Raw genomic sequence first — 26,420 nt, 5'->3', positions numbered from 1 at the left:
TAAGTCCTGGTGAGGGGAGGGTTGGGGGTATATGTTCTCTGGGGGGACCCACCCCACCCGCAGGTTGCACCTGCCCCTCCTCTCACCTGTGTATTGTGCTTGCTCCTCCACCCCACCTCTGGGTTGGGCTTGCCTCCCCTACCCTACCAACACATCACACCTCTCCTCCCATCCCCCAGTGGATTCCTGATCCCCTCCAGCCTTCTAGACCCTCAACTTCCAGCTATCTTCCCCCATCATGACTTTACCTGATATTGGACAGCCACTTTGAATTGATTTAACCTTCCACTAATGCCCCAAATGTCTGTACTTAGCCTCTAACTTTTAGAAGGCTTCTAGTGATTTTTGTCAGTGTTTCTAGCAGTCTGACCCTATTGCTGTACTCCAAGGGAAGCTGCTTGTTTCTGGGGCTCTCCACTTTCCACTGAGATTTGGGGTGTTGTAACAGGGCATGCCTGATCCTGTTACTAGAAAGGCCTGAGAAGATGAGGGACTCAAGCCCAAAAAGGGCAGTAAGAAGTAGTAGCCATGGAGAACTGGGCCTGGAAGTAAAAAGGGCAGTTGGCTAATGAAGCAATTAGCTGCACCTGGTCACTGGGTGCAGAAGACCTGGGCACATGACTAGAAGTAGACTGGGCTTGGGGATAAAGCCCAGTCTCTGACTGTGCAGCGGGTATTTCTTGCCTGCAGCAGGAAAAGCATCTCTTGGGAGTGAGGTGTTGCTGGCAATGGATAGACAGGTACCCAAGTCATCCAGGGGAGCTAGGGGAGGAGGCTCCTGCAGAGGTAGAGCCTACGGGCAACATTTACCCCTAGGAGGAAAGCTTTTTGTCTTATGAAGCAGCTGGTTCATGTTTTTGTTCCATTTGTACCAGATGACTGGGTTGTGGATAGAGGGACAGAAGAGGCAATGAACAGGGATGCCTCGGTGGCACTCCCCTGTTGTTCCAGGAGCTAGCCCCGAGTTAAAGGGATGGAGGCTGATACTGAGACTGAACCCTTACAAAGGGCAGCTACTAAAGCAGGAATGAGGTCCTAAACAGTAGGCCAAGGCTGAGGATGTGGCCAGTGAAAAGGTAGGCCATGGCCACAACAGCTGAGGCTCCAGTAAATCCTCAGAAGCCTGTAAGAGCACTCTCTTAAAGGGGAAGCGCTTGAAGGGGAATGCAGGTCCCCACATGAAGCAACCAAAAAAGTTACCCTAGGACCCAGAGACCACTTCCACTGACAGCAAGCAGAATAACATAAAAGGCATGGCAGACGAGAGACTGGAGGTGAGGTGGAGCCAGGGATAGGGGAGAGCCTGGTGTCAAGGTAGAAGCACCCCCAGGGGTACCACAGTGTCTTGTCCTTGGTTGTCTCTGTTCTGAAGGACCTTGCCTTCCTCCCAGGTTCTGCTATATCCTCTCCATATCTCTTCATCATTCTTTTGCAGTTCAGTGGAGGCAGAGATATTTATCTCTCTTTCGAATCCTTTCTCCCTTGACACCTGACTGTGAAGCCTTGGTGCTTTGCTTGATACACCTGTCAGTAGCTCCTCCCATTGTAATATAGTCGGCTGTCAGTTAAGAGTTTTACATCCTCTCCGTCTTTAGCATGCAGGCCATAGCTCTTGTAAGATGTAAATTGCCATTATCTAGAAAGAAGCACCTTTGTTCCCTGATCTGGCTATTCCCCAATTGACATTTTTTTGATTAAGTCAGGGCACAAAATTGCAAATATGCTTACATGCATGCATGTATGCATGATCCATGCAGTTCTCAAAGTAATAAAAATGAAGACGGGTTATCATTTGCTTTAAAAAAAAGAAATCAAACATGAAGGTAGTTAAATCAACTCAAAAGATATTTATGCATGAGGGAACATGGTTCCTTGATATTAATTATAGAATAATGAGTAACTATGGCAGCCCCAACCCAGCTTAACAGTCTCATCTTCTTATTTAAACAAAGACTTGGAAGTTAGACTATGGCTTCCTACAAAATAGAAATGGATCAGAATTTTAAACTTTGTCCTTCCAAAAGTACTTTAGCGCTTGTTAATGGGAGTTTTTTTTTCCATTGATTTGAATATAAACTGGATCAAGCTCATGTTATACCAAGTTCACACACCATCCAAACTAAGTCTTTACTAAGTACTGTAGCTGAATTGCAACATGGTTGCCAAGAGAAACACTGTTGAATGCTATTGGTGCACTAAAGGCAGAAAAGAAACTTAGCTGCAGAAGAGGAAGCCTAACCAATGGCTGTTCAATTTAAATTACTTGTAAACAACAGATATAAATATAGCTTTCTACTATTTTCTTCTATCCTTCAATTCTAAACCAATTGTCTCAAGGTGCATATTTGGTGAGAGTGTAATTTGTTGAGTTTTTTTTTTTTAAATCAAATCACACAATATTTTACCAGTTTTAAAGCACTATCGGGCAGGTATTAATGGGCCATGAATATGCTTCTCATGAAATTGAACTCATTTGGCCTTCAACCTCAGAATTTAAAATGCACCTGAGGCATGGATTAATGACTCAGGAATATATCCCATTTAATGTCCTGTTCCTTAAGTTAATCAGCCCAAGTGCTCATCAAGAAGCCATCTGATAAATGACCCAGAAAAGGCAGAGATTGTTGTAATTGGTTATGTATCTGATGCTAAAATGCATGTCAATAAAGAGCTTTCTCTGGGATTTGTTACCATACTGAAAGTTTCACAGTGTCTAAGACTATGAAATATTCATTTAACCTGTATATATCAAAGTTACATCTATACGTTTCTATATACATTATTGATAATGTATCTAGAAGCACCTAAACCCTTAGCTGAGGAACAAGATGCTATTGTAATGGGTGCTTTAATGCACACATGTATTAAAGAACAGACTTCAATTTTTATAGTTTAGATTAAAATTAGACATTAAAAGCATAACAGTTTGGTTGTTTTGCCTTAACTCAATGATTGCTAACCATTTCTGCTTTCTGTACTTGGTTGTAAACTGTTACAGATGGTATTAAATGTTGTCCATGATACTGACGGGTCTTTTTTCAGCCGCACGCATGTGTTCACAGGTCAAATTTAGAACATTATAAATAGTACAAGATCATCCCTGTTAACGCAAGAGAATATTTTAGGTTTTTTTCGACATGTAAGTTCACGTACAGGAGGCATTGTTTTACCTGATATATTTAAAGGTATGTAATTTAAATTGAGTTTCAAGTTTGTAAAAAAAAAAAAAATTAAACTTTTAGATTATAATACATTTTAGTATACTTTATAAAATGGATTATGAAACTATTTCATATATGAGAACATTACAAAAAATATCAATGAGCTTCAAAAGCTCAATTTTATGAATAAATATTTTAAAAAATAAATAAGGTGTTCCAGGATTTATGATGTATAATGGCCTTACTCTTAATGCATGTAATTCATAAGTCTTATCCAATTTCTAATAAAAATACATATGATTTACTAAATTTAGCTAACAAAAATTATCTTCTCTAAAATTTGGAAAATCTATGTGTTTGTTTACTAGTAAGAAGGTATTGTTGATATATGGCGTAACTGTTCCTTTCAATGCTGAAGGAATGGGTCCTGGCAGATTAGTCCTTTTATGTGATAGAATTTGAAACTCCTGAATATGCAGCACTTCAAGAACACCAATAAATTACCAATTTGTCATAACTTTTACTTCTAAAGTTATTTATGTAAATAACATTTCCATGAAACACCATATTTGCTTAATAAATGTAAGATATATGGGAGGGGGAATAGCAGTTACTCAGTAACCTGAGTGAGAAGCATTCTTTGCATTCAGTATATGAAACATTAGGGGAATCAGAGCAAGCTGAAGACTACAGGAAATATTGACCTAAGTCAAGAATTAAAATAATTAAAATGTTAAATAAGCCAGACATGCTCATGCTATGAGTCAGGCTGCTTAGCTTCTTTAAATATTTTAACCTTGCAAGTTTTAGGTTTAACCTTGTAAGTGCAGTCATATTTTAGAAATGTATACATCCAATCACACACACAGGTGACCAGTACTTATACACCATCTTTGTATTTTCTAATTGCTGAATGTGAAAGCATCAATGTAATTCTGCAAGCTTTTGGGACTTACACAACTGCTGACTCTCCTAGACAAATGAGACATTTCTACACATGCTCTGGGAGATGCAATGGGCTCTTTAAATAGAGCAGCTCCAGGAGCCACTCTGATTAAAGCATCCGGATCATGTGTATCAGTGTCCCTGCGCTGAAAAATGGCAGCAGGCACACTTTAACTTAAGCTCATTGAATGAACTTTAGTTTGACAAACTTTAGTTAAAGCACCCCTGCGGCCTTTTTTCAACATAGGGGTACTGACACGTGATGCTTAAGTCTGCTAGAGCATGGCAATTACCATGCTCCAGCAGACTCGATTAATTGAGTCTGCTCCAATGCATTGTAATTCCACTGCATTGAAGCAGCTTCAATGTATGTGTAGGCACTCACAGTATCAGTATATTGGTAACAGTTGTATAAAACAGCCTCAGTCCTGCACTCCATTATCTTGGGAGTAATTTTACTTAAGATAATGTGATAAGGATGACAGGTTTGAAACTAATATACAGAGCATATAAGAATTTGAGTGTGCATTAAACTTCATGTAGATTCATATACCTCAGTATACTATTGAGTATTTAATATTTATAATGCTGTAAATATGCCTGACACATTACAGAGCAATAAGAAACAACCTCTAACCCACAATGTTGCTAATCTACATGACCAATTCTGTGGAAGCTTCCTCATGTGCAAATGTTTATTCCCAGACAGAACTATACTCACAAGAGTAGGAACTATACGTACAAGAGGAACTGTTTTCAAGCCAGGATTCTAGATTTAGATACAAAATAAAGGTGTAAATGGATTCTATGCTGCTGTAAATCCAGAGTTAAAATGGCTTAAAACCAGCACAACTAATTGTTTTTATATATTTAGTTTATTATCTGATTATTGTTTGGTCCCATTTAGATCACAATTTCAAAATAAATATGTAACTTAAGTATTCTAGTTAGAATACTGATAAGCAAATGTTAGCTAACCCAAGTTGTATAAACTTTCTCTTCTTTAGGGTTAAAACGTATGTTACTTTATGATACTTGTGTAGCATATCAAAACATAAAAAGTTGGGAATAATTAAGGCTTTGATGCCTAAACAACTGTTCTTTTAATCAGTAGATTAATAGAATCATAGAAAATTAGGGTTAGAAGGGACCCCAGGAGATCATGTAGTTCAGCCCCCTGCTCAAAGCAGGACCATTCCCAGCTATATCATCCCAGCCAAGGCTTTGTCTACCTGGGTCTTAAAAACCTCAGAAGATGGTGTGGCGTAGCACTGGAAGAATGCTCACCACATACGGTAGGCTGCAGCAGGCTGGAGAAGAGCCTGCAGGGAATGTAGCCAGATGAAACCCCGGGAAGTCTTTTAAAGGGGGAAGGTGTGTGGCAGAGCACCAGTGGGGTACTCGCCCCTTGGGGATGTTGCAAGCTCTGTGAGAGTTTGTTGAATGAGCATCAGAGAAAGCCCTCCCAGGAACCATTTTAAGAGGGAAGGTGTATGTCAGAGCACTCATGGTACTCTGCCACTTTAAGAACTGGGCCAGGCAGCAGGCAGGTACAGGCCAGTCCTGATGAGCAGCCATCTTAAGCTTCAGGCCAGCAGGGATGGGGGCAGCAGTTGCTGCCTGGCATGGAGGAAGGAAAATCTCCCAGCAAGCTGCTGCTCCAGAGACAACATGGAGGTAAGGGCAGGAGCTATGGGGTGGCTTAGAGGCTCCTGGTCCTGGGTCTGACTTGAAACTGCACCCCCCTGGGGACGGGTGGTCTGGTGGGGCTCCTAGTGGTGTAGCAGCCCTCAAGAAGTGCCAGACCAGTTACTGTCCCAGTGAAAGGTGAGGATGGGCGCCTTAATAACCCAAGCCCTGCTTTAGGGCAGGTAATACAACATCGGAGGTAGTTAGGGCTATGCATGCCTAGGTGGGGGACCGGCATCCAGTGGGGGCAAGACCCTCCAGAGTGTGTAATGGGGCCAGGCATGGCTGTGGCCATCTGAAGCTGATGGGTCATAGGACCCTGGGAAGAGAAGGAGAGTTGTGGGCCAGGCACACCAATGAGGGGCACCTGAGTGTACAGGGGTTTTTGGCTTCAGGTCCCAGAGAAGAGGGTGGAGTATGTACCTCAGGGGAAGTGAAGGTGCAGAGAGGCACCTGAAGGGCTGCATCTGAGTAATGAACCAGTTGAGACCCTGCAAGGAAGGGGCATGAGTTGATGCCCTGTGAGAAAGGTGGGGTTCAAGTTGAGGTCCTCTTCAGTTGGGGGACTAAATTAGGTCCAGATAAACCTTCAGGTGCCTGAGGCCAACTGAAGGGTGAAGGAGGAGAAGCTGTGGAGAAATAAGGGGGTGAGTCAGCAGCCCTGTATGGAGAGCAGCTGGGGGAAGTTACCTGGCTACGAGATGGGGCAGAGCCTGTACAGAGTCTGTACAGTATTTGGCAAGCTGCCCAGCGCTCATTCAGATGAGGACAGCAGGAGATGCCCAAAAGGCCGCATACTTGCTGGCTGGGGAGTGAAGGGAATCAAGCTCGAGGACCCTTCAGGATAGGATAGGATGAGTGTGGCCCCTGGGAAAAGGAGGGGTGGTATGAGTGAGGCCCAGCAAAGACAGCATGAGAGAGACCATGCAAGAGACGGTGGACTGTGAGAGACCTCAGTGAGAGGGAGGCGGTATGAGTGGGGTCCATAAAAGGGCAGGTTGTGAGAGGCCTAATACTGTAATGAGTTGGGCCTAGCCTCAGGCCAGAGCTTTACACAGTTGTTAGAAACATCTGTGAGGTATGGGACATGTAAGGGGAGGTAGGAGTGTGCAGTATTCTAGATACCAGGGCCCAGAAAGGGTAACCTCCTACTTATTGAAGATCCTATTACTTAAGAGTAAGGCATGGCAGGCGAGATAGGCAGAGAGACCAGCGCTGTGGCTGGTTGGGGAGCTCCCACTTCACCACAGATGGAGATTCCAGTGTTTTACCACCCTCCTAGAGAGTTTTTCCTAATATTTAACCTAAACTAATATCTAATCTAAACCTCCCTTGCTGCAAATTGAAACCACAGCTCCTTGTTCTGTATCTGCCACCACTGAGAACCACCCTTCAGGTAGCTAAAGGCTGCTGTTAAATCCCCTCTCAGTCTTTTTCCTCTTCTGTAGACTAAATAACCCCAATTCCCTCAGCCTCTCCTCAGAAGTCATGTGCCCCAGCCGCTACCCATTTCTGTTGCCCTCCTCTGAACTCTCCAATTTGTCCACATCCTTTCTGTAGTGGGCAGCCCAAATCTGGACACAATACTCCAGATGTGGCCTCAACAGTACCGAATAGAGGGGAATAATCATTTCCTTTGATCTACTGACAATACTCCTACCAGTGCACCTCAGTATGCTGCTAACCTTCTTGGCAACAAAGGCACACTATGTTTTTGTTAATCTGCTGTAATTAGGATGCATTAAATTTAGTACCTGTAATGATGGATACCAACTTAATGTGCTGTAATTGGCCCTATTGTGCATTAGTGCAAACTAACATTTTTGGGTTTTTTGTTACATTAATGCACAATGACTAAATCTACTGTGCATTAGCACAAGTTTTACCTGCCACACTAATGTACAGTAGAATTGGTCTACTGAGCTCAAAGCATATCATGTAGATATGCCCACTGTTGGCTTGTGTTCAGCTTAATGTCCACTGTAACCCCCAGGTCCTTTTCTGCAGAGGATATAGCTTACCTACTAAGTAGTTTCACTCACTTGAATTTGGCCATAGCTTTATTTTAAAATGGGATATAATTTTTTCTCAACAAGAATTTACTGGGAATATATTTCAAGAATGACTAATAGTTGTGTCAAGAAGTCAGGTAAGGCTTAAGAGTAGGTTTTTAGTCTTTGTTTTAAAAAGATAGCATCTATAACATATATGATAACAGATGAGAAATTATTTTATAGTTATACTAAAGAAAAACTAATTGAGTCTATTTCTGTCCCTTCAAATTGGCATAAGCTCATTTAGAGAAAAGAAATCTTTTTAAGCCTGCAATTCTGTAGTTTTCTTTTTTTCTTTTGAGTTATAATTTTTCAAAAATAATGGTTTACTTTGTCTAGCATTATTTCATCAGTATTCTAAATCATTTTCCCCAGAATGTCAAACTTTGAACAATTTCATTCAGACTTTTACCAGTCCAGCTATACCATTGATAATCAAGAACCAGAATACAATCATTCTGAGGCCAATGAAAATCTTTATGGAAACAGAAAGTAAGTAGAAAGATAGAAGGCAAATACTGATTTTTATTTTTTTAAATTCAACAATAGATTAACAAACTACAATGTTAAATTGTTGGAAAAGAGATATGTTCAATTGAATTTAAAGTTTTATGTGAAGAGAATAATATAAAGTAGCACTAGAGACAGAGAACAAAAGTTTTGTGTTGTTTAGATTTTTTACATGCGTGGGACTCTTAAGTTTTTTAGAGGAAGTGGCATTAGGAGAAGGAAAGCACTGAGTGGTTCCCATAAAGGAATTTCCAAAAAAATTATTTGTGGATAGCAGTTGAATTCTGCCATTCTCTCCTATACTCAGGGAATAGGTAACAGCTCCACTCCCAACATTTTTAGATAAGAAGTGCTCTGGAGAAAACCAACTCAATTCACTGGTAATTTTCATCACTTTGGCCCTTATGACAATATGAATCTACTGAGGTCCCTGAAATCATCCTGCTTATGGGACAGACACCCCAGCTACTCAAGGACTCCTCAAATAGAAATTACATTACATTTCTGGTGATCTCTGAAGGGAATGATACACATGCCAAAAGTAAGTACTTCCTTTCTGCCTTCAGCCAATCATTTCCTCAGCCATGTATAACAAACAGCACAGCAGACAGGGAGAGATGATTCCTCCACTCAGCCCAAGATATATAGAGAAGGCCATCTCCATGCAGAAAATCCCATTATATAAGAAGGATTTTAGGATTGAAGCAGTGGACTGGAAATAGTTAAGGTCAGCTTCCAGTTTTGCTATATGCTTCCCAGTTTGCCTTAAATTAGTTACTTATTTTCCCTGCATATTGTTCTGCATATATGTCATGGGGATAATAATCCTTTCCTTAAGGTCTTTGGAGTTAATCTTGAGTGTGCTTAGACTGGCTGAGGATTCAAACTTATTTGGATTCTCCAGGCATTATAGAATTATAATACAATATATAATTATAATTAGAAAATTGGTCGGGCATTGTGTGACTATAACTGATTTTTATTTGTGCATGTTGCTATTTTGTTGAAATAACTTTTACATTGTATTCAATACAACTGTACATTCAGATATATGTAGAGCTATTCCATTAGAAAACTAAATGCATAAGAAGTCAGGCTACAGAGTGAAACTCAGTATTTAAGAAATGTTTAGATTGTAATTGTCCCCACAACCATACATACCCCATTGTGTGCATATTTTATAATCAGTGGGCATGTATACACATGCACATTTACTGCACAGTAACTATGGCAACTTATGCTGAGTTGGACATCCTGCAGGTATCACATTTATGCCTGACTAGTTATTGCGCAGTAATGCACGTGTTGACGCCTTACTGTGCAGTAATACTGTGTGTTTGGATTAACTTGGTACTAACTTTAGTCCCAAATCAGACCACACACAGCATGATTGGGCTTTCACACCTGCACATGTAAATGATGCCCTATGTTCCGCTTGCTGCACGGTTACTTACTGCACAATAAATTGAATGTGACATAAATGCAAATACAGATGCAACCATTATACTAAAGACTATGTTTTCTTGAGGACTCCTTCCTAATTCATTGGGCTTGTTAGAAATGCACAGTTAATGATGAAGGGCTGCAACACAATTAAGTAACATATAGAAGCAAAAGGGTCTAGGCAATCTGGTAACCATGTTAATGCACAACTCTTAGCTATTGTGAAGTTACTTTATTATAAATTGTCTGTCTTACCCAGGTATATGACTGTGCTTATTGTTATAGGTACCAAATAGATGAGTTGCCTCAACCTGCTGCATTTGTTCCTCCAGAAATAATTCCATCTTCTCAAAATTACACAGGCCAGATTTTGCAGCCAACCTACAATCCAGAGTTTTTATCACATTCTAATTCTTCTGGCAGTTTTGATGAAGAACCGCCTTTGTTAGAAGGTAAAAGTTAATCTATTAACAATATTAACATATCATGTTTCTAGGTGTATATATTTTTCACTAACTCATGTCACTGAGTAGAGAATTGTAAGACTCACAATTGTTCTATGCCCTAAAGAACAAGTTGTCTGACATTACTCCTTCCCAAAGACTGAAGCTATATCAGGAGTCTGATCCTGCATTGTTGTAAGCTCCAAATCCTAGTTAGTGGGAGTTTTAGGATCCAGTTAAGAGGACTAGAAAGACTAGTGACCAAGGTCCTGTAATCTGGTCTGTAGGAACAGACCTTTATACCATGGCCTATATTAACAGGTACTTTAAACTAGAAGTCACCCATCATCATTAAGCCCTATACTACTTTCCAAATGGACACAACCAAACAACAAAACCACACTTCATTTACATTTGTTTTTGCATACCTGGAATTAAATGAGATTTCTTTTTGCATATGCTTACAAAGTATACATATACAAACTCTATACATGGAATGTAACATCTTGCTAGTTGACAGTAACAATAAAAATCTCTACCAATGTATTTTAAGAAATAATAATCATAGACTGTCAAATCAGAAAAATATATTGTTGATTTGTTGATTTTGTATTTTTAACATGGGTACATATTTATATTTGAAAAGAAAGTGCCACAATTTGCATAAAAAATAAGAGTATTAATTTGTTTTTATGGCACATATATCATATACTTTATTACCACTAGATGACAGCATAACAATAAATTTTGTATTCAGACTTTTAAACAGTTTTTCTCAATATATTTATATTGCATAATAACATATCATTTTAGAATACCTATAAACACTTTCTATAACCTTGCTTGCATATCTAGTAATACATTTACTAGTTAAAAAGACTCAAGAGGGCTCACTTAAACAGAAAACTTGAGAAAGGTCTCATAACCTGCATACTTTCATGTGGTAGGCCATTTAATTGCAAAAAGACATAGTTAATTGTAAAAAAATCTATGTTCCAAGCATGATACTTGTAACCAATTAGCAGGCCACTCTTTAGTTAACAAACATACTGATGATTTAAAAACACCACAATAGATATCCAATTTAAAACTGGAGACTTGTTTGTAATGGATTTAGTATAATTAGTAAAGTAAATGCTAGTTACATTCAGCCAGACAACATTGCTGAAGTCAGTAGGACATTTCCTTTTAACTGCAATGAAAGCAGACTCACTTCATGCCTACTGGAAATAGAACATAGCAGGTTAGATCTCCATCTCCACATGCAGCTCACTTGGTGGCTGGACTGTAGACTGACATTGATATAAAAACTGTTCTGACCACAAAGTTCTAGAGCTATTACCAACTGAGGTTTTGGGTCAGACTACTTCTAATTAAAATCTAATTGGAAATATATAGTATAATTGCAGTATAATTAAAAACAATATAGAGAGCCGTATACTATATAATCTGGTTTTTGTGTTGGCTCCAAAAATAAGCTGGCACCGGGCAGAAATTGGACATTTGCTTCCTGAATGGAGCCCTCCCTGCTGCTAGCAGCTTCATTCCAAAACTGTTTTTGCTCTTTGTGGGAGCATTACAGGAGGAATGTTGCTCCTGGGAGTTGCAATCTTTTTGCAGTCATTGACTTCAGCGGGGTAAAATTTTGCCCATTACAAAGCTTCCATAAGAATATTTGTAAAAAGTCCCTTAAATGCTGCACAAGTTGTTACTGCTTTTCCTCAATGGGCAAAGTGTCATTTTTAAAAAAGCCTCTAGCAACTCAGCATTAAGAAACATCTTGTGTCATATTTACCAGAATTAAAGCATGCATCTCTGTCCTCAGTATTCCTTGAATTTTGCAGGTATTGATAATCAGCACATTATTCAAAGTCTCATTTAATAAGGTTAGAAATGTCTATAATGTGTATTTACGTCTTTCTCTCAATTGAAAAACCAAACATTAAGGGGATAGTGTTGATAGTATTTTTTTGTCCATTGCATTCAATTTAATTTAATAATTTAATTACCATAATTCTGAATTAGGAATTCGTCTTGAATATAATGCATGAAAAGGTAAGGGAATCTTTCTTGCAAAAAAGAATACATTTTCTTGCATTCAACCCTCTAGGAAGACAAGAGGTTGATTTTCTTACTTTGGGTTCATGGTCTCTAGTGATTTCTGTAAAGAAAACAAAAGGCTTTTAAAATAATAAACAATTATGGAATTTTTCTCTTGCAGAACTTGGGATCAATTTTGATCATATATGGCGAAAAACACTAATTGTCCTAAACCCAATGAAACCAGCAGATGGCAGCATTATGAATGAGACAGATGTGACTGGGCCTACAGTTTTCTGTTTGGCTCTTGGTGCTACGCTGCTACTGGTACAGTATGGCAAAGTTATGAATGCTTTAAGCATTTTCATGCCTGTACAATAACACTGGTTCAATCTGGGGAGATGCTGTGCAGGTACAAATTAAATGGTTTACTTCAGCTTGCATTCAGATTGGATATAAGAACATATCTGCTGTACAATTTATTTATAATTTTTTTAATATACAGTTTTTAGTTCTTGCACAGGTAAAATGTATTGCTCTCATAAAAAGACAAGGACAGGGCACACACTTTTTTGTAGAGACATAATATATAAAGAGAGGCAGAGCGATTTTTATGCAGTTCGTGTTCTGTACTTGCAGAATGTGTACAGGAAAGGCCTAAATTATTCCAGCACAAAATAACACCTATAGATATTATTGCCAGGAGAGGAAAGAATTCTTAACACTTTTTATATCTAAACCATTCCAAAAAAATCTTTAAAATACTTTAATTTCCTAAAACTGCCATACTTCTCTGTTGACTTTGCTAATGCTGTTTTTTCAATTTTCTTTGCCTAAACAAAAGAAAGAGGCATGTATATAACTCTTTTCTCTTCACTTCTTTGTACTTCCACGTTTTTCCCTATGGAAATAGCTTTGTAATAGTAAAGCTGAGGAGAGGTGTAAAATGGGTTATTTTATAATATAATTATTTTATTATAATAACTATAAACTGAAAATCTGGAAGAGAAGGAGGTAGAAGAATGAGGGTAAGAGAAGGAAACCCCCAGAAAAGGGAAGTGAGAGGCAGGTAGAAGGTCACTGCTTTCCAGAGAAACAAGAAAAGTGGGGGACGTGTTATTACCTTTATATTATTATACTCAAAAAATTGGGGGGCATTTAGAAAAGGAGCAGATAAGGGGAAATGTCAAAGAGGCTGTTTTAGGCTTGCACAAGTCCACTATGTCCATAAATTTCAGCAATGCAATGGTAAATCATGCCTAATGACTCAATGAATAAAAACAATTAAAACCCATGTGGTCGTGTTAGGTCGCTAATATAACTTTTTTTACCAATTGGAATACAGGACTTTAAGTGCCATCTTAACCAAGCAACTCCAAAGAGTTTTGCACTGATATTTGATATCAGGCTAGCTTTTTAGCCATGAAAGCCAGGATATACTTTGGTATTGAATAATTCTCTTCTAATAGCACTAGTAATACAATTTGGCTGAAGGCATTTTTTCAGAAAAGAATTATAAATTACATTTTGTTTCAAGTTCTTTACTATGGAAAAATATGCAGAAATATTCTTCAGAATATTTCAGAAATACTTCAGAAATATGCAGAAATATTGGTAGCAGTTATTTTGGAGCACGATAAGACAGGGAAGAAGAGAACAGTAAGGATTTGGAGCATGGGAGCAAGGCCTGATTCCCCTCTCATGTTATTAGGGCAACAGCATTGCAGATGCAATAATAACAGAGTCCATTAAACTAGTTTTTAATGGAGAGCAGAGAGCAGCATTAGGGTTGGGGACATGAGTCTACTGTCCCGCATATTTTGTAATTAGTTTTCTATGCAAAGTAGGTGTTACCAAATCATACTTCACCATGAGCATACATCATTGGTAGTATTTGCATACACTTTGTACTGGAGTAAATGAAAAAACAAAATACCATCCTTGCCCAAATACAAGATGACTTCAAATTTAAGACAACCCCTCTCCCCTCTCCTTCCCCCCCCCCCCATAATTGCATCCTATGCATGGAAAATTATAAATTTGTTACAGTTTTCCACATATAGAATCTAATTATTGGAGGGTTATCTTAAATTCATCCCTAACACCACTACAGTGGGGAAATCAGGGACCAGAGGCCTGCCCCCTGCCCCTGAGTTCCTGTGCCCCCTGACGTCTACCCTGCAGCCACCTGTCCCCCTGCCACTTGCCCTCCTTGATGCCTGCCCACTGCCACCTGCCTCTCTAGCACTTGTGCCCCCTGTGCCTGTTCCCCCAGCCCCTTGTCCCTCCTGAAGCCACCTATTCGCTGCAGCAGCTCTGCATTTGGCCTCAGGCACAGAGCACATTGTGGCTCTGACTTCAGCCATAGCCAGGCAGCAGCGGTAGCAGCAACAGTGGCAGCAGCAGTTCTGGCTCTGGATCCTTGTCCTGGGTTTGGGCCAGGGTCAGAACTGATACTTTACTTCAATTTTATTATTTCTGCAAGAATACTTAATGCTATCACTTTAGTACACATCCATTCCAATTCTGCCAAAATGAGGGCCCACTCTGATCTTGCATATATCACCATAGATTGGAAATCAATAGGGTTACATGGAGCAGGTGAAAAAGACATTGGGAATATTGTGTTAATTTACAACCTCCTTTTTCCCCGTTCAACTGCACCTAGCATAAATTCCATGCATATCAAACAGTACACCAAATTTTCGTTGAGCTGCTATGCTCTTTTCCTTTGTTGCTGCCTCCATAATTTGTTAATCTTAGATTAAGCTGCTAAGTAGAGCTCCGTCAATTAATTAAATGTTCTGAAACAAACAATGTAAAATATTAGCTGCTGGTGGTTGTTGTGTCTATTTAGGATACAACATCTGTTAGTTGTTCTAAAGGAAATACTGCCCCAGCAATTGAAAATGTTAAATCTATTAAAACTCTCTAATGACTGTGACTGTAGTTAGTAGTCTGATGTAGTAGCATTTTCCCTCAATGTTGCTAGTTCTCGTTAATTTTCTTTAATGAAGCAGCTTTCATTAATTCTTTAGAGGTTCCCAGTATTTTGAATGCCAGCGGGGGAGTTTGTGCCTAAGAAATATGACTTCTCATGTTGCCAAGCAGATATTTTTTTTTAGAAATTTAAAGCCCTAAGGTGTCAATTACCTCCAAGTTAACTCATTAAGTTCAGTGAGGTTGCACTGGTTTAAAAGACACAAACTGAGATGAGTATTGGTTTGAATGCTAGACTGAGACTTGAAAAACCTGGTTTCAGTAACCTTTTCCAACTCAAACTTCTTGTGTGATCAAGGGCAAGACATTTAGCTATGTTCTATCGCCTCAATCTTCTGAGGCACTAGCACTACCTGGGAAGAGTGTTGTGAGGTTAAATGAATTAAAGATTGTGAAATGCTCAGACACCTTGAAATGAGGACTGTATAAGCCCTGTATATAGACAGATTCTGTTCCTTAATATCCATAGGTGAAACAGTACTTGCCTAATCATTTCTATTCTGAATTTCTAATTAAACTTACTGTAAGTAACTCTAGAGTCTGATCAGATGCATCCATCTCTGACTGTTCTCCTCATGGAGGAAGGGCATATAAAATGGTATGGTTTTTTTATTTTATTTTACTGTGTGTGTGTGTATACACACACACACATCCCTATAGCAACATGTATTTATTATAATGTATGTATTATAATGTATGTATTATAATACATTATAATGTGTGTATAATGTATTATTATACACACATTATAATGTGTGTGTATACACACACACACACACACCCCTATAGCATCATGTATTTATTATAATGAAAGAAGATAACAGCAACGAAATTCACCTTACAATGACAAGGAAGCAGGTGAGGTTTGGTGGCATTTATTTCTACAGGAGTTTTTTCACTGTCTTCAGCCAGCCCCTGAAGAAGCTCTGCCGTGATGAGCTTCTCTCTTTTTTGTAGAAGTTTGACTACAGTCTTCATCTTTGAGCTATATTTCCTTTCAAATGTGTGGGTGTCAAAACCACAGTATTATCCTCACAGTTGGTATTCAGTAGTTCACTTCCTAGTAGCTTAAGAGAGACCACAGATTCAATGGGAAATGAACTAACCCTCTTATGTCTAGAGGTGATTTCTCTAAATTGGGGCTGGAGCAATGTGAGGAAATCTGTGCTATTGCCACTGCTGCCTGTATTGTACTTGCTTTGTGGATAAATTAGAAGACATCAGTCTCCAGAGCTGTCAGGCTGCTCCCTTTCACAAGCATTAAATTCAGACAAAAGAAAAAGTCTGAAAAAGGGGAAGGAAAATCACTCTTTAAGTGGAGCAAAAAAAAAAAAAAAAGAACATGAACTGACAGTTACTAGAAAGGTTAATGTAGAAATTAACATGTTACATGAAGCCGACCACAGTGATGCGGCAGCAGCACACATGCTGAGTTTAGATTCAGGGGCACCTTTTGACTTACACATGAGGAAGGAATTCACTATGACAATCAATATGGCCAGGTTCACATAACACTTTTACTGGTATAAGTGATCGGAAACTGGTCCATACCCATAACAGAACAGAAATTCAGCACACACAGACTTGTTCAAAAATGCCAAACCCCAGTCTAAGATTTGCCCTATCCCCCTTCTGTTCTTCCTCCTCTCCCCACCAAAAGGTGAATTTGTTTGCTACAATATAAACTTGACTGCTTACAGAAAACTGTGTAACTTAGATCAATTTCACCTCCGGCTTTTTGAATGTCTGTACTGAGCCTAAAAGTTCACAAAAGGTTCACTTACTTTTGATGAGCTTAGTTAGTATTTGGGCTTAGTAACAAAAGTATATACTAGAAATGTCTGGCTGGGGTCCATGGTTCAGTATGAAAAGTAAATACAAGTATTTCTCTCTACTAAGATCATGGCTTTTCTAGTTTACAAAATAGATATCTATATAACTACAAAAAGCATTTCTTCATTCCCAGTGTCCAATCTAACATGAAATGTCTCAAGTAATGGAGCTTCCACTTATTTTCTTGGCAGAGTTTTCTACAGCCTCACTCTATTTGTCTATTTTTCTGATATTCAGTCCAAATTTTCAGGTCTTTAATTTTATCTCACTAGTGCTAGTGAGGTCACCTAAATAATCCCCGTCTCTTGGAGTCTGACTAATAGAAGGCAATGCAGAATCAGGCTCTATATCCCTGTGAATTTAAAACAATTATGACACTTTTTCTTTTGGGATATTTTGATCTGAAATAAAATCTTGTAAAATACTGGCTTGGATTCTGATTGCACTTAAACTGGAATAATTAAAGTCAGTAGACTTTGGGTAGGTACAGACATTCAAAAAGCCTGAGGCAGAATTGATCTAAGTTATGCAGTTTTCTTTAAGTGGCATAGTTTAGATTGGTAGTGAACAGAACACATATTTGCTCTTGGGGGGGAAGCAGATCTTAGACTGAGGTTCTGCCATTTTTAAACTAGTCTACGTGTGCTGAACTTCTGTTACATTACAGGCATAGGCTAGTCTTGTGTGCCGAACTTCTGTTATGGGTATAGACTATTTTCCAATCACTTATACTAGTAAATGTCTGTACCTGGCCTGTAAATGTCAAACTGTGTAAGCCAAAAGTGGACCAGGCCTAGTCCTTATTCTGTTTTCTCCTAGTGTTTCATAATTAGTAGTATGATGATGTTGTTTGGTACTGACTCATATTTATTTCAGGCAGGAAAAGCTCACTTTGGCTATGTGTTTGGTATGAGTGCTATCGGATGCCAAGGAATACATGCTTTATTGAACCTGATGAGCATAGCAGGAGTCTCATATGGCTGTGTTGTAAGTGTATTGGGCTACTGCCTGCTACCCATGGTAATTCTGTCCAGCTGTGCAATCTTCTTCTCACTACAGTAAGTATCAGCATATATGACAGAATCCAGAAGGATTACAGTAATTAAGAAGTGCAGTATTATATGAAGCATTTCCATTTAAGATTTGGGGTGACTTTTTGCCTTCAAAAATGTAAAGAAAAATATCCATACTGGAATGAACAAAAAAAGGAAGATTGGTGTTTCTATGTAGAGATAGACAAAACGAAGACAGAGGTGATTTGGGTTCTAGAATTGCCCAGAGGGGTTTAGGTATGTGACCCCAAAGCTTGGTAAATTTGAATCCAGTGTGTGGGGACCCCTCTTTTTGACAGTCAGTCACAACTGAGAGTGGCTTTGATTTCAGAGAACCCCCTTTTTCTGTTGCTGTTGTGTAAATCCAGACGCAGTAGTGGTTTGAATCCTGGTTTCGTATTTTAAATGGATTTGTATAAATGGTTGTGTCATTACATCTTCCTTCAGTAACAACTCTCTTAATTCCTGTTCCTTCTCAAGTTCTGTTGTAACATCTACAAGAAATCAGTCAACTCTTCATTACTAGACTAAGGGACAGTAGGCAAGGTGGTGGCAGGGAAATGCTGACAATCCCAAATACATTAATTACTCTAAATAAGAAACTGTAATTTCAGATCTAAAATGTAATTTGAAATAGTAAATGTAACTAAATATTTATATAGAAGTTTGTGTGTGCATGTAGCTAAGTATGTATGTATAGAAAACATCTGTATATTCAGTTTTTTTCCTTCCTTCCTCTTAAACTGTGAGCTCTTTGAGGTACAGACTCTGTCTTTCTCCACATTTGTACTCTGCCAAGTAGAAGGAGACCTAGCACCTGATTATAGCCCTGGGGCAGCATTGCAGTGCATGTAATAGATAACAACTCCCTGCTTCAGAAATCTGAAGGAGAGAATTTTAACTAATATTTTTGTGAGCTACTAGTCCATAAGGTGTGGGATGTGCCTTGCATAGTGAGTAGAATGCAGCTGGAAATTGAATGGCTGCCCCTACTTATTTTATTTAGAAGAGCAGTAGTTGTGTATAAATACTGTTTTTCAGCATCTTTTGCTGGCATAAGGATTTTAGCACACTGAATCAGTCCACTTGCTTCACGTTTCCATGGAACTATTATGGTCTAGCCTGGCAATGATCCATGTATTAAAGTGTTTCTAAGCTCTCTCTGACATGAGAGCCAATAAAAGCACTGAAGGAGCCACTCACTCTCTGTTGTTTCTACAACATGTGTATTTACTTGGTTACCCTATTTAATACACATTTATAAAAGGTGCACATATGCAGTTACAGGACAGATGGGTTTAGCTCCAAAGCAGCTGTTTCATTTGATCAGGGCACTATTGTTTGTATCAGACAGTCCCTAAGTGAATACAGTACATTTGTAATATGCTGTAAAACAACTGCAAGTTCACATTTTTAAAAGCCCATAAATACTTTGTAGAGTAACTCTTAAAACCTTGCTGATGTTATCTGAAATAAATTTCTCAAAGAACTCTCCTGATACTGATTTAATCTGGTGCTGCTTTACTTAGCATGGGAACTACTATACATACTAAGGCCATGGACAGCAGCTCATTTCTACTAGTAAGAATTTCTTGGAAACTGGTTGAAAAATAGCCTGAGAGCTGGAGGTTACCTATGATATAGGCCCCTGGCAAAGAGCTCCACAGGCCAGCTCTTTAGCCAACAGGCACTAGAGTGCTGCTGCCTGGGCCACCCTCTCCCTTGGGGAAGCCTATTAATTGATACCCTGGATAGAAAGAGAGCAGTCTGTCAATTGGCAGTTGCCAGTTGCCGAAAAGCAGCAGTTGCCACAGACAGCTCAAGGAGGATTTACACCCCTGGAGAAGCGCCCCCCCTTCCCCCCCATCATCCTGTCAAACAGTGGATTGGGCAGGAAGCCTCCTGGTTTCCATGTCAGGAGAAGAGCCCTGACTCGATGCACTCCTTCAGATGGAAAAGAGCAGCACGAAGGGGCAGGGGACCATTCTCCAGCAGCAGCAAGCCTTTCCAAACCTGGGGAGACTTGCAGCTGCTGCACAGCTGTCCCCTACCTCTCACATGGAGGAATGGGAATAGGTCTATGGGGGGCAGAGGACTGTTCTGTAGGTGCATGCTTCCCCCCAACCACATACCCACACTCCAGGTGCACTGGGAAAAGCGCAGGCATGTGGGGAGCTTTCTCCCCAGGAGGCAACCTTCCTGGGACTCTGGGAAGGTTCCCACTACAGAAGAAGAATGCTCCTCCCCTGGTGGAAAGGTGGGGAATTTTCCTGTGCAGGATCCCCCTACATAGAGTTTTCCCCCTTGGATTATCAGGGAGCCAGTGCTCTCCCTTCTTCCCTCCTCTTGGGGTACTAAAAGTGATGTCCAAAAACATGTAACACAAACAGATTGTCTTCTAACTAAAATCAAGCCCATGCTCTTAGCAAAGAAAGCTGTTGTCATAAACATGTGAAAAATATACCTCTTTTCCACATTTTGATTTTTGGGAAAAACAGCCACGTCATTTTAATTGTTGGTGATGAAGTATTTAAAGAAGGAAACAAGATGGTACAAAAGGATTGGCCACTATTTGGATGCCGATATTTTGTGAAACAAAACTGTATTTTCCAAAGCTCTGGTTATGCCAGTCTCTGAGGGTATTATGCTTTGTGACAAGCTGATTAGACAATTATTCTAAGGGAATTAGTTTCTGGTCAGAATGGACTTGGAAGAACAGTCTGAAGACTTATCTTTTTCTTTCAGGAAACCCGCAAATCCCAGAACAAGAAGGTCACCTCTTTTACTTGGGATGCACAAGAAGGGAAATGAACATAGGGCAGTGGACTGGAATCCTAAATCCTAGATTGAAGCAGTTGATGCAAAGATATTGTTGTGAGCATGCCTATGGGCTGTGTGAATGAACAGTGGACTTGGCCTGCAAGATCCTCTACCTTTGGGCTCTAAATTGGTAAATCCAGGCTGGCCACAGATCCAGACTACAAATCTGTTACTAGTTCCCCCAGCTGTCACCCAGCCTTCAGTGTTCCTATGTAGACCGCCACATTCAAGCTGAGCACCCCAGCACTCAAATGCTTCAGTAGGCTCTCACGGTACATATCCACATGCCTGACGTGGGCTGCTCAGGCTGCTGGAGTGTGCTAATTAGCAGCTGCAGCCAGCTGTTATACATCTCTGTACGGCATTGGTAAAGCCACAGCTGGAGTACTGCATTCAGTTTTGGGTGCCGCACTTCAAGAAGGATGTAGAAAACCTTGAGAGGATCTAGAGGAGGGCTACTTGAATGGTTAGGGGGCTGCAGGTAAAGTCCTATGAGGAGAGATTGAGGGACCTGGATCTCTTCAGCCTCCACAAGAGAAGGCTGAGAGGGGATCTAGTGGCTGTCTACAAATTCATCACAGGGGGATGGCAAGGAATAGGAGACGCTCTGTTTACCAGGGCATCCCCTGGAGTTACTGGAAACAATGGCCACAAACTGACAGAGGGCAGATTTAAGTTAGGCATCAGGAAGAACTTCTTTGCAGTAAGGGTGACTAGACTCTGGAATGGGTTTCCAAGGCAGGTGGTGCTCTCCCCTGTCTTGAGGGTCTTTAAGAAGAGACTGGACAAGCACCAGGCTAGAGTCACCTGGCCCCAGTGCACTTTCCTGCCCAGGGCAGGGGGTCAAACTCGATGGTGTACTCAGGTCCCTTCCCACCCTAAACATCTATGAACCTGTTCCAACGTGGACTAATCAAGTCTGCTGGAGCATGCTAATTAGCATGCTCCAGCAGCTTCAGTGTCATTTATTCAGCATCCCCATGGTTCAAAATGATGGCGGGAATGCTTTAACTGAAGCTCATTGAACAAGCATTATTGGTGTCCCTGCTGCTATTTTGAAGTGTAGGAAGCTGAATACCTAAGATGCTTTAATTAGTGTCTCCAGAGAGTGCTCCCCCGACTTCCTTCCCCACCCCAGAACATGTGTAAAGATGCTCTCATTTGTCTAGTCGTTCAGAGAATCATATACATGGCACTTTCATTGCACCTTTCTGTCTGCACTGAAGCACCTCTTGACTCTTCAGGTGAAGGATGACTTAATGCTATCTTGCTATTCCATTCATTATCAGTCCTGGTGCCAAAATTTGGCCCTCACTACAAGACACATCAACCACACCTTATAACGGTCCCCTGAAAAGTTACATTAGCTGGGAGTTGCCATTGTATAATATGCTCCTGCTACATCTTTTTTCTCTATACAAACCATGAATTTCCAGCTGGCTATGCCACCTTCCTTGCTTCTCAGTCCAAAGCAGGATCCAGGAAGCTAGATAATTCTGAATGTGGAAAATCAAGGTGAAGAGTTAAAGTAGCATTTAGACTGAGGATATACTATCATGCTTGGCTTCTTTTTTTATGGGTTAAACCAAATGAGGCACTGAGTGTCCTTAAATTTTGTTGCAGCGCTCAGGAACTGAAGGTGCTGAGTACCTTATGGGATTTGGAACTACATTTCCAAGAAATAAAGTGTGAACTTACTTGATTACACTAACAAAAATAAATACATTTAATAAATAGGTTTCATTATGCCAGTTTAGTTAGCAAGCTAATTTAGTCAAGATTATTTGTGATAGATGAGGATAAATAAATATGTCTGATGTACTTTTTATGTTTGGTTTTATTCTGCTGATACTTTTGAAGAATGGAGTTAACACAGCCATTCAGTAAGTGGCAGAGCTCCATTTATCCTGAAAGTCCTTGAGATTGACATAGGGAAAGTTGTAACACAGCCATCTTATTATGTACTTCGACAACAGATTATGTGAATGAACTCATACATTTTACAGAAGCAGACTGCAAATGCAAAATGCAAATAGAGTATGTGTGAAATATTATTTATTTGCAATACCTTGTTCATATATGGTTTAGATTCAGTGCAAGTCTTTCAGCGGACTCTGGCTCACAGGACCATTGCATCAGATTCTCGGGTGCTATGTAGCCACTTTGCCCTGTAGCGCTGGCAAAAACTGGTTCTAAGACAATTTAGTCAACCAAGGGGTAGGATAGATTTTATCAATTCCCCTTTTTTTTCAGTCCAGAGAAAGACCCTAGGATTAAGGAGAAAAGCCTTTGTAGGATGTGGGCTTTAGTGATTTTTTTTCCCTGTCACTTTCTCCCAAAGTACATCCTTTGAAAAGGTCATTCATCACAGTGGGTCTCACCCTAGAGCCTGTCAACACCCTCGTGTGTGTCCAGCAGAGATGTAATTCCTGAGTGATACAAGGCTCTGTCTCCCCCAAGGTCCGAGTATGTTCCTGTTCCTGCCATACAAAACAAAATGCACTGCCTCTAGGCCATCAGGCTGCCCCAGTGAAAACAGCAAATCTGTAGTATCGTTTAAATCACAGCATCTCATGCATGTTTATTTTGGCTGCTAGGGGACTTCTGCTCACTTTTGGAATTAAAAAGCTCACAGTATTGTTTTTCTCGCAGCCCCAAACAAATTAGCTTGAAGCTTTCTGGTCTTCCACGTAATACATTTGATGCAGTTGCTATTTTCATCCAAAATGAAGAAATAGCTTTTTGCTTGATGTTGTATTTTAATTTGTAACTTGCCCTTGACTTTCATTACATAAGTCATTCCTCACTTTTACCAGTGACAACAGCCTTAATAACAGCAGACTAAACATGAGCAAGGGTTTGATAAGATTTCCTTCAATACATAATAACCAGTGGACTAATTTTTTCTTTTTTTTTTTTCCTTGGTAGGGGGATACTAGGAACATTGCTAGCTCTGATTATTATTGGATGGTGCAGTCTTTCAGCTTCCAAAATTTTTACATCTGCATTGGCCATGGAAAGACAGCAGCTTCTGGTTGCTTATCCTTGTGCTTTATTTTACGGACTTTTTGCACTTTTAACTGTTTTCTGAAATGTACTTTGTAGTAACCTTATTATATTTTTGTCATGTTTATTTATGTATTTATAGTCCTAGAATTGCATTAAGCTCCATTAACAAAATTAGATTATGTGCTTTACCTTTTATTTGCTTAATGGATGAAAATGAAATAAAAACAGGAAGATAACTTTACTAATAATAGTGTGATGAAAAAGCTTACCTTTTACAATTGTTTTTGCTCAAATGAGAGTAAAAATAAAATAAGGCATGTTAGAAAGAAAAATATGAAGTAAAATATAACTAAAAAGCTTCTTATGTTCTTGTAGCATTTCACACAGAATTATATATATAACATAAGGAATGAGTGAAAAGCAATAAGAACATGAGTATTTCATAGGTGAAAAGGTTATCATATGTAAAAATGTGTTTGGTTTATTACTTTTCCTGAACCTTTTTTTTAACTTGTTAAAGAGAATGTTTGCCTGATGGTGAAGACTCATGAAAGACAGCCATCAAAAGAAAGTTGCTACAACCTGCAGTGAGCAAACTACATATATCCTCTGCTTCTTAAGAGATGCGGCTCTGCAAAGCCCCATTGTATTGTACATAATGTACTGTAATGCTAGATTATAAAATTGCCACTAAACCACTGCCTGCTGTCACTGCAGAAAAAGCACTGCACAAAGCAAAGGTAACTCCTAAATATGTTTCCCAAAAGGCAGAACTGCATTTGAGCAAAATACAAATCTCACCCATTTTGTATGGAGAAAAAATCATCTTCATTTCTTTTAGTCTTACAGGAACCTAACATTTTCATAATAATGATGAAACACAGAGTGCACAAGTTGTTTCAAAATACAGTATTGGGAGTATCAAGCTATTAGAAGGGGATAAAGATATGCGGGTAGGCTTACCTTTTTGAAGAGGAAGGAAGGAGTAGTAGAGAGATTGAATATAGTTGTAGAAAGGCCAAGGGTTAAAAAACACACAAGCACCTTCTGTAAAGGTAGATTTGAATAAATTAATAGTCTCAAATCATTTAATCAGTGTTTTTAGCTTATTGTTTTCCTTGTGAAATATTCATATTATCTTGATTCTTTTTCTAGCATATTCATTATTCAAAAATATTCAGTGCAATGTCTGCAAAATGTTGTACCTCTCTGGCCTGCTAGCAAATAGTTCAATATTCAGGACCTGAACTGAGTCAGGCCCTGATCCTGCAAAGACTTTTTTGCATACTTAACTCTATTCCTCATAATTATCCCCATGGAGACTTTCCTGAATGCTTAACCATTTGCATCATCATAAATCTTTGTAGGATCAGTTCCCAGCTGATTTTTATGATTGGTCATGTACTCCACATGCTGTATGATACTATTCCTTTATTGGATAAGTTCTTTAAGCCCTTTTGGCAGTGAAAATTAATATTTGCTTTTTTTTAATGTTTGTGCAAGACACTTTGAAATGTGCTTTCCCTGAAGTCCTCCAGAATAGGATTCTTAAGAAGAAAATGTCAAAGAAAGACCAGCATGAATTGTGGAAATTGTTTAAAAATGTCACCATTTTTATGGAAAACATTTGTCCGATTTATCCACTTCTAAAAAAAAAAGATTTGTGTCATTTCATTTATTTCCTATGACAGATAGCAAAGGAATCCAGATAAATTGCTAAGAGTCTAAGTGGTCTTTCATTTTCAAAAGAAAATGTCACCATTGCATTAGCTTTGAAAACATGCCCCACATACTTGCATTCCTTATGCAACATGGTTTGAAAAAATGTCATGTATCTACTTTTTGGTACATGCCTAGGGCACTTCCATCTTCATTCTAATTGTGGTTCTGCAATATTTTTCCATCGTGGTGTACCCATGCAACAGGAGCAAATGCACAGGTGTGTCTTCATAGTAGCTCTCCTTAGATCTGTGTAACACCCTTAAAGCTTGATTCACTGCTGTCCAGTACCTTGTATCATTACTTACAACAGTGCAAAGTTGGTGTAAAAAGCTCAGATTCTTATCTGGTAGCATGTTACATCCACTTCTCCCTTATACTGGGATGAATGCTGGCAGAAGATGGGGTAGTATTTTCATCTAGACTATGGTAATAAGGTAGATAATGAAAACCTTGCAACTTCGTCATTTTCAGAACAAATTCAACCTTGAGAGAAGAGAAAATGGGTAGTTGAAAGTAATGGTAATGCACAGCATTAAAAATACTGCAGACTATTTATTTTTAAATAGTGGTATTTACATTTACAAATAGTAATATTTGATTTACAAATATTTACATTCTGTTAAATATCGGTAATTGAAGACAAAGCACGCCCCAAGGAATTTAAATTCGAAAGTACAAAAAATGACAAAACACTGGGAA

General features: G+C 39.2%; 1 protein-coding gene across 4 annotated transcripts; it reads left to right on the top strand.

The window, feature by feature from the left end:
• Positions 1-3,048: 3,048 nt before the first annotated feature.
• YIPF7 (Yip1 domain family member 7) lies at positions 3,049-25,570 on the top strand. 4 transcript variants are annotated; one of them, XR_016440702.1, is made up of 7 exons: positions 3,062-3,185; positions 8,225-8,341; positions 10,088-10,254; positions 12,467-12,612; positions 17,995-18,176; positions 20,916-21,120; positions 23,919-24,057. XR_016440702.1 is itself a non-coding variant. In XM_090035863.1 (6 exons), exons 2-6 carry the CDS (start codon positions 8,807-8,809, stop codon positions 24,079-24,081), a joined length of 675 nt encoding a protein of 224 aa, XP_089891989.1. In that variant the 5' UTR covers positions 3,049-3,185; positions 8,667-8,806; the 3' UTR covers positions 24,082-25,570. The 4 variants fall into 4 exon arrangements, 3 of the variants coding, with proteins under 3 accessions (XP_089891989.1, XP_089891988.1, XP_089891990.1); XM_090035863.1 differs by lacking the exons at positions 8,225-8,341; positions 20,916-21,120 and adding an exon at positions 8,667-8,900 and having other exon boundaries at positions 3,049-3,185; positions 10,165-10,254; positions 23,919-25,570; XM_090035862.1 differs by lacking the exon at positions 20,916-21,120 and having other exon boundaries at positions 23,919-25,570.
• The last annotated feature ends 850 nt before the right edge of the window (positions 25,571-26,420 follow it).

The sequence above is a fragment of the Crocodylus siamensis genome, chromosome 2, assembly GCF_052110815.1.
Source record: "Crocodylus siamensis isolate JL-2025a chromosome 2, ASM5211081v1, whole genome shotgun sequence".
In the NCBI taxonomy this organism is placed as follows: Eukaryota; Metazoa; Chordata; order Crocodylia; family Crocodylidae; genus Crocodylus; species Crocodylus siamensis.
The sequence above is the reverse complement of the archived record's forward strand: the minus strand, read 5'-3'. Positions and strand labels throughout refer to the sequence as shown.